Source organism: Gobius niger, assembly GCF_951799975.1.
Source record: "Gobius niger genome assembly, chromosome: 3".
NCBI lineage: Eukaryota > Metazoa > Chordata > Actinopteri > Gobiiformes > Gobiidae > Gobius > Gobius niger.
In genome coordinates, this window is record NC_136854.1 from 11047742 (window position 1) to 11060023 (window position 12282).

General features: G+C 41.1%; 1 protein-coding gene across 1 annotated transcript in view; it reads right to left on the reverse strand.

The window, feature by feature from the left end:
- grin2ab (glutamate receptor, ionotropic, N-methyl D-aspartate 2A, b) overlaps positions 1-12282 on the reverse strand; it is a 409906-nt gene that overhangs the window by 124780 nt on the left and 272844 nt on the right. Inside the window, exons 7-8 of the mRNA XM_079552610.1 lie at positions 11641-11740; positions 5808-6013 (exon numbers count right to left, since the gene is read on the reverse strand). Coding sequence (XP_079408736.1) covers positions 5808-6013; positions 11641-11740 — 306 coding nt within the window. The remainder of the gene's footprint in view (positions 1-5807; positions 6014-11640; positions 11741-12282) is intronic.

A 12282-nucleotide genomic window follows, 5' to 3' on the forward strand; every position in this document is an offset into this window, starting at 1 on the left:
CAGGGCTATAGGGATGGGAATTGAGAACTGATTCTGCTTGAACAATCCATCAAAACCGCGGATACACACCTGCAGATCCACGCACCACTTTCACTTCATCACAAGCTAAAGTCTGGCCTGTTTTAGGATCCGCCATAAAGAGTCCGTCTGAATCTGTTCTCTCTATACGCTTAAACAACAGACCTTGGAAGCTAAGCAGGGAAGGGCCTGGCAGGACTTGGATGGGAGACCGTTTGAGAACACCAGGAAGCCTAGAGCATGTAATGCGTGAGTGAGTGACTGGTCGGAGGGGCCCATGGCGCAGACTGGTTGCCTCGCTTCCGTCAGTCTTCCCCAGGGCAGCTGTGGCTACAATAGTAGCTTACCACCACCGGGTATGGAGTCAACGAATAGTGCAATGTAAAGCGTCTTTGAGTGTCCAGAAAAGCTCTATATAAAACCAATGCACTATTATTATTATTATTATGTGTGCCGAACCCCTGTGTCTGCATGTGTGCTTTGTCTAACCCCTGTGTCTGCATGTGTGCTTTGTCTAACCCCTGTGTCTGCATGTGTGCTGTGTCTAACCCCTGTGTCTGCATGTGTGCTGTGTCTAACCCCTGTGTCTGCATGTGTGCTGTGTCTAACCCCTGTGTCTGCATGTGTGCTGTGTCTAACCCCTGTGTCTGCATATGTGCTGTGTCTAACCCCTGTGTTTAACCTCTGTGAACAGGACCGGATGTCCCGCCCCCAAAATTAGTTACCCATACTCCCGTAAAAAACTTAAATTTGTTTAAAAACTTGTAAATGTGTTCTAACCGTTTGTAAATTTGTTTTAAAACTTGTAGATGTGTTTTCACTGTTTGCAAATTTGTTTTAAAACTTGTAGAAATGTTCCAACTGTTTGTACATTTGTTTTAAAACTTGTAAATGTGTTTTAACTGTTTGTAAATTTGTTTTAAAACTTGTAAATGTGTTTTAACTGTTTGTAAATTTGTTTAAAAACTTGTAGATGTGTTTTAACTTTTTGTAAATTTGTTTTAAAACTTGTAGATGTGTTCTAACTGTTTGTAAATTTGTTTAAAAACTTGTAGATGTGTTTTATCTGTTTGTAAATTTGTTTTAAAACTTGTAAATGTGTTTTAACTGTTTGTAAATTTGTTTAAAAACTTGTAGATGTGTTTTAACTTTTTGTAAATTTGTTTTAAAACTTGTAGATGTGTTCTGTTTGTAAATTTGTTTAAAAACTTGTAGATGTGTTTTATCTGTTTGTAAATTTGTTTTAAAACTTGTAGATGTGTTCTAACTGTTTGTAAATTTGTTTAAAAACTTGTAGATGTGTTTTAACTGTTTGTAAATTTGTTTCAAAACTTGAAGATGTGTTTTCACTGTTGCCAATTTGTTTTGCACTTCCAGGCCACCGTAGGAAATAACTAAACATCCCCGTGTGTCTTCTGTAGAAAAGCTCGCCTCTGAAAACACTTTCCAATCGTCTCGCAGTAACGCCAGCGCTCTCGTTGCAAACATTCATTTCAAAACACCTTTCACGAATACCAACGACTGCGACATCAATTAAAATCAGTATTTCACGTGTGGCCGATGCTACCCGGGTTTTTAAAAGAAATCTGCTCCTCATGATTAAACACACACACTCGTCGAAACCGCTCAAAATCGAGATGAATATCGCCAACCCCAGTCTATTGAGCTCATGCAGATCTCCCCCCACACATTTCCCCTCTTCCTCCTCGCGCAGCCGGCCCGCCGAAATCCAACCTGTCACTTTATTATCACCCAAATTGGCTGCAGTTGTTTTGACAAATATGCAAATCCAATCTAATAAGTTACCCAGACGAATGAGGTAGCGCCGACGGGGGTGAGAGAAAGCTTCTATTAGGAACTCCGTCATGTTGAATCAAGCTGTCACCCCGGCCGCCGAGCGCCTCCGCTGCGATAGCGACTCCCGAACGGGGCTCGTAAAGGAAGAGAAATGGCGCCGTAAAGGCACCGACCGTCAATATCAAAGAGCACTCCAGTTCTAATAAGGCGCCTCATAAGTTTCGATGGCGGCGGCGCAACCTTTGCTACGCTAAACGCCGCCGACGTTATTGAGCAGTTAAAGAGGGAGCGCGGCCGTGGTTTTGAGTGTAAGAATGACGGATGGGTGGGAAATTTGTCCGTGAGAGGCGAACGGCAAACAGGGGAGGAGCGCGGAGAGGAGGTTAGCGCCGAGTCGTCGTCTTTAAAGCAGAGGAACATCCAATAAACGTGTCTCAGAAGAGTCAGCGATCAGAGTGAGGCATTTGGAAGATGTGCAAATGTCTGTGAGGTTCGGGGTTTTGGCCAGGCTGGTGCTCAAAGCTCAGCGCAGAGATACGTCTGCCGTAACAATAGAATTAAATAAACAAAGTGTCTATGAGCTGTTCAAGACAAAAAAAAGTGGTGTGAACCCTTGGGGACTGGACGTTCAGACCAGTCCGTCATGTGTTCGTCACGTCTTCAGCTCTACGTCATCAAGGCCTTTTTCTACAGCGCAAAAGGAGAAAACACGGGACAATTAGTCTTAAAGAGGGGGTTTTATTAAAGGGATATTTCAGGATTTTTGACATAGGGCCTCACTTCCTAGTTATCCAGAGTGTTGCTGATTTCTGGAGATATTTTTTTTGTAATTCAAGCAGTTCTTATATTTGAAGAGTTTTGTGGCGCTAGGCTAGCACATTTCTATGGTATCAGCTAGCCTGCATTAAAAACAGTCTGACCCGCTCCACAGAGCACCTGAGGCAAATCACTTATAACACCAGACTAACCATATAAATGCTTGTGTCGATATAGTAATTTTTGGAATATATTGGAATATTTGCATCACATGAATGATCGCATTTTGAGGGACTATTTTCTAGCAGATCACTCCGCCGCTGCGTAGCTTATACAACCACGAAGCTGATGCTGCTCAAATATAAGGTATTTTAGATGCAAAAGAGTTAAAATGATTCTATCGACACAGACATGTATATGGTTAGTCTGGTGTTATGTGTGTGGAGCGGGTCACACTGTTTTTAATGCAGGCTAGCTGACATTGTAGAAATGTGCTAGCCTTGCACTAGCGCCACGTAACTCTCCAAACAGAAGAACTGCATGAATTACAAAAAAAATATCTCCAGAAATCAGCAACACTCTGGATAACTAGGAAATGAGGCCCTATGTCAAAAATCCTGCAATATCCCTTTAAGCCAAAAAATATTTTACTGTCAAACTTGTTTATTCACACAATTTGAATTTAAATGTATTTAAACCACAACTTATTTAAAAAGATCATTCTCCAAATAAATCAAACTGCTGTTTGAAGTGTGTGATCAGACCTCACATCTCCACCAAAGTTGAAATGTTGGGAAAAAAAAAAAAAACAAGCATCAGTAATAAACCTCTAAATAATAAACCTCAATGACATTAAATATACATGATTTTCTTTTGTTTCTGGCATTATAATACTGTATTTGGGAATAAAAATGGCATTTAAAGCGTAAAATCTGACTTGGTGCTCCCTGTCTTTTAAATACTGCATAACTCTGATTCCCAAACACTTAGCGAGAAGTGTGTGGGGTTAACAACACAACGGTGTAAAACCATGAAGTTTGCCGCTAACCTCACTAAATATTTGAACGCCTTAGTGCAGGGGTAGGTCACGCCAGGTCCGGAGGCCAAAACCAGCCCTCCATCATAAAACCTCTGGCCCACAAGATGATTTTGAGGAATATTATTACACAAATCAGAGATCAAATGCCTGTCGAAGTACTCTAGAAATGTGAAAAGGATTGTCAATTCCTTTACAATGTCTTAGCAAAACATCCAGGTCATATATGATTACAAAACTATAATTGGAGAATCTGGAATATGGCCTTTGACAACGAAGAAAATTGCTAAATTAGCTACGTTTTGGAACTTGGTTGGCTAAAACGAGAAAAACAAAGTCCGTCATCCCTCACTGATGTCTTAAACTGGAGCCTTTATGGATGGATATGACTGCCCTGTTGATATTTGCAACATAACACCAACCTGGCTTCGGTCAGGTTAATCATGACATGCTGCAACCAAATGAAAAAATTCATTGCTTCTGCCGATGACGACCAAAACGCAGGATGCACAGAGACCGACATCACAGCTGCGAAACTTCATTTTGTCAGGCCCAAAAATGTAATCCTGGTATGTGTGTACTTGTAATATTTTTAAATAAAACTCATGGATGGTATTGTGTCTCAGAGCTCTTTGAATCACTGACATCAGACATCACTGACAATCACCTGGTATGATTAGTTGTCAGGTTAAGGGTAAAAACTACTGACAAAGGACGTTCCACATTATTAAGCAGATCATCATTTTCAAGCAATATGGGAAAGAAAAAGGATCTCTCTGCTGATGAAAAGCGTGAAATGTTGAATGCCTTGGACTAGGTGTGAAAACCTTCCATATTTCATGAAAGATTAAGCGTAATCATCGTACTGTTTAGAGATTTGTAGCTGATTCAGAGACACACAGGTTTGTGCAAATAAAGGCACAATAAGGACGGTTTCTGCCAGACAAATCTACATCAGATTAAGAGAACAGCTGCTATAAAGCAGTAAACAGATATTTGAAGCTGCTGGTGCCTCTGGAGTCTCCCGAACACCAAGGTGTGTTGTGCATAAACCTTCTATCCGGGCCTCCCCTAAACTGTTCATTGAAGCTCATGAACAGAAACAGCTGCAGTGGCTCAGAAATACATGAAGACTCATTTTTAAACAGTCTTGTTCACTGATGAGGCTGTGTAACCCTGGATAGTCAGATAGATGGAGTAGTGGATGGTTGGTGAATGGCCACAATGTCCCAACAAGGCTGTGACGTCAGTAAGGAGGGGCCGGAGTGACGTTTTGGGCCATGAAAGTGTGAAAATGACCTCTGAAAAAAGTTTCTGACTGACCACTTTCTTCTATGGTACAAAAAGAAGAGCCGTGCTTTCCCGAACAAAATCATCTTCATGCAAGACAACGCACCATGTCCTGCTGTAAAGAATACCTCTGCATCACTGGCTGCTCTGGGCATAAACGGAGAGAAACTCATGATGTGGACCCCATCCTCCTCTGACCTCAACCCTATTGAGAACCTTTAGAGCCTCAACAAGCAAAACATCTATGAGGGTGGGAGGCAGTTTTCATCCAAACAGCAGCTCTGGGAGGCTATTCTGACATCCTGCAAAGGAATCCAAGCAGAAACTCTCCAAAAACTTTAATGGAAGTTTAATGGAATTAAGAATTTTGAAGCTGCTCAAAGAAGGGCTCCTATGTTAAAATATAACTTGACCTGTGAAGATGTTTTTGATTGAAATAGCTTTTGATTTCAGTAAATATGACCTCCTAATGCTGCAACTTCAACAAATGACCATTTTCACTTAATTACAAGCTTTAAACTGTATTGAAACAATGAGTTGCATAATAATTTGGAACAGTACATTTTACTATATTTAATTTTGAAAAAAATACTGTTATCACTGGGAGTTTTTTTCAACCACAGCTAAAGACTTGAAAATTATGCTGACTCTCATTTTTTTGCAGCCTGTTCAATGTATTTTCCAAGTTAGCATTAGCCACCAAACAACACAAATTATGAGTGAGAAAATAATTAGCATGTAAAAGTAGCGTCTCAGCCAAATGCTAAACCAGATAGCTACTTTTCGATACGATAGCGAAGGAGAAACCACATAAATAACATGAATGTCCTGAAATCAATATGTAGGCACTGGCATAACAAATCATCGGCAAAACTTTTTTTTTTAATGCCTTCAACCGATGCACACTGACCTGCGGAGGGCGCTGGGGGGCAGCTTCCCCGGGCTGCGGTCTGACGCCGTGCTGTAGCAGCTGCCCTGGGCCTCGGGCAGCTCTCCCTTCTCCCTGAGCATGGAGGTGGCCGCCGAGGAGATGATGCCCACCCCGTCCCGCACCCGGGTCTCCAGCGGGTACTCCCACTCGTCATAGGACACCGAGATCATCCCCAGGGGGAACATCTACAACAACAGGGAAAGATGAAGGGTCAAGACAACGTAAAGTAATTACCGCCGCAATATTGACATCTTCCAGCTGACTGAGATCCACACACCTTTTGTTTGTTGATTTTGTTTTGTGTTATTTTGTCAAACTGCGATAGAATGCTTGTGGTAATCAGCGAACCTCGAACCCTCGCCTAATCTCGCAAGTTCTACTGACAAACCCAAACGGATTTACAAAGAGATCTGAGATTATTTTATTATTTTGCGAGCTTGGAAACTCTCGTTGTACAACAAAGACACCATGATGCACGTAAGTGAATGAGCTAGCTAGTAAGCTCCTTTTCAGATATTACAGTAAAATACATGAAACTGTCCCATTGGCGACTCTATTCTAAAAGCCCGTCTAGAGGCGAAAGAATAAAAGGCCATAATGCACTCATTTGTGAAGTTCTTTTCTTATCTATATGACATTTCTTTTGCATTTTTGTAGATATATAGTTTAATATATGGAAAAAGCTAAAGCCAAAAACTGTCATATTATTTTGTTCCTCATCATTTCAGCTTTCTTTGTTCTAAATGTCATTAATCTGTGACTCTGTATGTGACCACAGAACTACTTTGGATAGAATCACAAAGTTCCGTCTGAAGCCTGTCCCGTTAAAGTGGTTTTAGTGTTCCCACAGCTGAACAGGGCCGAGTTGCAATGGGGGGTCCCCACTGGTGATGACCCAAGGTATACTCTAATGAAAGATAGTAGTTTGGAAAAGGAAGCAAAAATGTGCCTGAGGAGGGGGTCCAGCTCCTGGACAAATGTGGCTGCTTGTCAAAGGTCTCAACAGAATCCCGGGAACGCAGGAAAAGGATTCATTACACAAATCGGTTTAACCTGTTCTCTTAGGGTTAGTTCTTCTAGTTTCTAAAACTATAAGATCTGTGAGTGAAATACAACTTACAACACTTTTGACGTCTCTAAGCCCTAACCTTACAGCCTGAGAAACCACACCCACTTCTTTTCTTCTCGACAGAAGGTGGTCTGGTCATACACGGTTAACAAGTTGCTGATTGGCGGCGAAGGCTGAACCAATCACGACCGTCACAGAGAAATGGACAGGAGTGTCTCATACGGACAGGAGTGTAGACCTCATACGGACCAATGGGCGCTGGCTGCTCTGCTTTATGCCCACGACACTGGGGGCTGCCATTGCTCCGCCATTGCTGTAGTACCTCCATATCGCCGCTAGTTCCCCATTGAAAAGCATTGGACTTTAGACACCTTAAAAACAACTTTAACGCCTGGTTTCTATTTTTTCAACACTAGACTAGGCTAGATATTCCTCCTGAGATAACGCTGGGTTAGTCACAATTTAAGAAACCAGGCTGGTTTTCGTAAGAAGAATTTTAGAAATCTCGTACTTAATGAGGGTCGGACTGTTAGCATTGGAGCAGCACAAGCTACACGTCACGCAAGGGCCGAGTCTACAGTGAAGATCCCGCCCTTATGCCCTTTTTAGGAACATACTTCGTCAGAGCTGGGGAAGAGGAGTCTGTAAATCAGCCATGACTTCCCCCACGACCGTAGTCATTACGGTAAACGGGGAGGAGTGAGCAGAAGCTGTCCATTTATATATACAGTCTATGATACGGACAGGAGCTTAGACCTCATACGGACAGGACCTTTTACGGACAGGAGTGTAGACCTCATACGGACAGGAGCGTAGACCTCATACTAGTGTGGGTCAGGCCAAGTATAAAGAAGAAAAGTCAAATAGTTACACGCTTTTCTTTGGCGAATGAGTAACTCTCTGCCATTTTCAGTGCGTAAAAGTCACTCCCGAGTAAAAGAGGTTGGAGACACCGAATAAAGAGGCTTTAAAATCGCATCAATATGGGCCCGCTCTCTCTCAGGAAAGTTTTGGACACATTGTAAGCAGGCCACCTTACAGGCTGTTGCAATAGTCCGGCAGCAAAGAAACACTTACATGGATACTTGTCTCCAGCACGTCACTACCGCTAAGGGCTCTTCTTCCAAACATAGACTGTCAGTTCGCGATCAGAAGACGTCGGAAGAACAAACTCCACACAGTAAGCTCCTGTATTGTTCCTGTATCGCCTATACCATGAAACGTCACTCCGTTCGACCCACTTTTGGCTCACGTTAGCGCACACTTTTTCATGTCACGTCGGCGCAAACCCCGTCTGATCTCGACATTGCTCTTACGCATCAATCAGATATTCTCACTCTGACTTCCATTCCTCGACTACACTCCCTCGCTTCCATTTAGAACTAAAAAAAAAAACAACTCTCCGCACAGTAACGCAGGCTGGGGAGCCGCTTTATCTTCAAACTGACAAGAGGTGCGCTCTAAAACTCAATAACAAGCGCCATTCTTTCTTTACGAGGCGCCGGGAAAACATCACTTCCTCTCGGCCTGTCACTCAGCCATTACCAGCTTTTTTTTAACAAACGGAATATTTGAGAGACACAGTAAGCAAACGGAGATGTGTTTAAAGAGGAGTGAAGATGAGGAAGTTGTGAAAATATGTTTTAAAGGGTTTGTTTGTGCGCTAATAATGGGAGTTCTGTGTTTTGGAAGCGAACGAAGTCTTGGGGAGTAAGTAAATTGAGATGCAAATATGCTCTACCGCGAATTTGTGAAGTTATTGAAGCCGGAAGAGTAGTTTGGTGGAAAGCGCCGCGTCTTGAGTAATGAGATTGTGGATTCAGTTCTCCATTCTAAGCCGGAAGCCTCTCAGACCATCGCCATCAAGCAGACACTGATGCACAAGACAACAGCAACTTGTCCAAGGGCGCGAGTGCGTATCTTCAAGTGCATGGTTTTCATGTTTTTCTTTCTAATTATCATTCAGTTTGATGGGATTACGCCTGTGGTGAGTATTAATCATAGTTTTAACCAGGGAAGTGTCCATTTTATATGCAAAGTTGAGAGGGAAAAGGTTGACATTTTTAGGTTCTAAGACTTCAGTCTCCTCCTTGAACTGCCACTTCTGCGAGATGAAAGGGTTTGAGACCAAGGCCTTTAATAACGCTTTAAGATCGGATATGGTGCTCGATGATGTGGAAAAATGTGGTGGCCATCTTCTGACTGGCCGGCGACGCTAACCCCTATAGCAACAGATGCAAAACCAGGAGAAACATTTTCACTGATCCAAAGGCAGAATGTGAGATACACTGATTGTGATTGGATTATTACTAATAATAATAATAATAATAATAATTACTAAGTCTCGTATCTCTGTCAGGATCAGGTCATTTCTTTGAAACGTCATGTTGTTTAGCCGTATTAGCTTTGTGTTCTCCATTCATTCTCAGGGTTCAGTGTTAGCATTCACTGCATCACTGTCCCACGTTCAATAAATATTGGTCATGTGGTGTTAAAAAGTAGGAAGCTAATGCTATTTTTGATATACATGGACCTGAATAATTTGAAGTGTCTGACAGAGGAAAAAGTCTTAGCCTTTTATCAAACTGGAATAACATTTGAAACACTGCAAAATGTTATTTTCTTGCCAGATCTGACATAAGGTCAGTCACAATTATCAAAGAGTCATGAAATAACTCAAAATAGATCCAGTATCAAGGAAATAAGGTGTTTCCATTTGATTACTTTGCACTGGGTTAGAAGGGCCAGTCACAAGATGGCCGTCAGAATTGCCATTTGTTCCAAAGTATAATGTGGCCATGTCCTATCTAGAGTTTTATTAAAGATCTTTAGGTTTGAGCGCTCAAATGAACCTAGGAGGGGGGCGTTGTGACCCTGGTTGACCCTGGTGACGGGTCAGAGAAAGATCGGTTCAGAAGCTCCTGATGTTGAGAGACCAGCAAAGCCACAAGGGGCAAAGTGATCCATGCAGGATGCTTTTGACTGGCACTTTGGTAAAAATGTCAAACACATCCCCTATCTAAAACAGCTGAAACAAAAATATATAAGCTGGATACGTAGGACCTCAGGAGGAGCTTTTTTTTTGGGAGTTGTTGTGACAGTGCAAAGAACAGCCACTCGGCAAGATACAGAGATTACTCAAAAATGCGCTAGCAGCTCGAAACACAGCTCCTGGTCTGTTTTTGATAAGAGGACAACAATTTTGCATAATGCCTCCCACAAACAGTCTCATGTACTTCAAGGGATCTTCAGTTAAACTCAGAACAGACATAATCATAGTGCCTTAAGCTGTATTTGAACAATCCTCACGTGTGTTTTTTTTTTTATCAAGTATGCAATTTATGCCGTTGTGATGTTTGAAAAGGCTGCTATTGAAAATGGACATAGTTGGGTTATGCAGAAGAAATAATAATTAAATGATTTGGTTGAATTATCAATACACTGATGGGTCACTGCCGCCCCAGCATACACTCTAGTCATGTCCTTGAGCATAATACTTCATTCACTTTGCCTGTACAAATATGAGTGCCATAGTGCGATTAGTGATTGTACCCACCAAGCAGCATATAATGTGGCAATTATTTCTATGGCTTTGTGTGGTGTCAACGTGAACCGGTTATGACTATTCCTCCAAAACATCAATCTGCAAAACTAAACATAATACTGTACATTACATCAGTGGTTCTCAACCTGGGGATCGGGACCCTCAAGGGGGTCGCGAGACAAATTTTGGGTGTCGCCAGGTCATTTAGATAAAATAGCCATATTTTCATTAGCATATAATCTGATATTTTGTTGTAGCATGTGTGTGCTATTTTACCAGAGTGCCATTATTTGTTTGTAGTTTGATGAATTTCATTTTAGCCTTTTTTTTTTTAACCCCTTAACTCCCACCTGAACCGAGCACATTTTCTCCAGTTTGGCTTTACCTCAGTCCAAAAGCTTCTGGAAAACAGAACAAAACTGAGTCGAAAACAATGATCGAAATGTGACAAAAAAACACTGACAAAAGTGACGAAAAATTGATGAAAAAGTGGCAAAAATGTCACAAGAATTTGACCAAAAATGGACAAAAAAATTACAAAAATGTGACAAAAAATGACAAAATGTTACAAAAATGTGATAAAAATTGAAAAAAAAAAAAAAAAATTGGACAAAAAATGACGAAAAAAATGACAAAAATGTGACAAAAAAATGACAAAAAGATACAAAAATGAGTTGAACACCCAACAAAAAAATGGTGTAAAAAAAATGTGATGACGTGAGGAAAAAGATCCTCTAGGTTCAGGCGGGAGTTAAGAGGTTAAGAATTATGTAGGCTACTATTTCTATTTCTCACGGTGTGACCCGAGCAGGGGTCACAAATCCCTTTTACTGTTAAAATGGGGGTTGCGGCGCCAAAAGGTTGAGAACCACTGCATTACATCTTGAGAAACATGTGTTAAATTCACATGTTTCTCGTTTTAGTTTTCGAAGTTTTGCTGCATTTTTTCTAATGGATGTGTTTAAAGTGTACATTCTGAACTATGGGTTTTTGTCTGGATTTTAAAACATAACTTTCGAACAGTATTAAATGTCAGTAAAATTACTATTAAATGTTGTAAGCTGAGCCATGATAACCCCCCCTCTTTTCTCTCTAAATGGTTCGTATAGGCAGTTATGAGGTATTTGTCGTCTTGTGGAGATAAAAGAAGCGGTGATAGTGGGCACGCTTGCCCACCACCTGTCCGGCATATGGCCCACCTCGGGGGTGAAGTCGGGGTTGCCAGTGGTCAGACTGGACACGATCCAGATGTAACCGGCTCCAACCAGGCCCAGGGAGCGCGCCTCCTCCAAGATATACCTGTGCAGCACAGAGATAACACATGGGATCAATTTATAAACGTATTTAGATTTATTTAGATGGAAACCACTAATGAGATTGTGTTGGTTCAATTACAGCACCCCATAACAGATCACAAATTAATCAACGCTTAAAGAACAAGTCTAAATTAAATATTATAAAATATATACAATAAATATATACAATATTTTATAGAAGAAATATTATTAGTAGATTTTAATGTATTTCCATTTTGTTTTCTACTAAATCTGTGGCCGTGTCTCAAGGTTAAATGACAAAAGTGGCCAAACAATAAAGATTGTACATGAGTGAAACAAGCCTTTTAAGTAGAAATCATCTTAATCTTTAGTGAAACTGGCTTACTAGAGATTTGAATCAGTTTGCAAATGATGCAAATGTTAGATGATGATGATAAGAAATAAAACACTGTAATTACTCAAAATGGATTCAGAGTCTAGACTTGGATTCATCACATTGGAGTAAATTTACAAGTTGATTTGATAGAGAGATTGTTTTGCTGGTTTTAATTAGCCTCCGGGGAC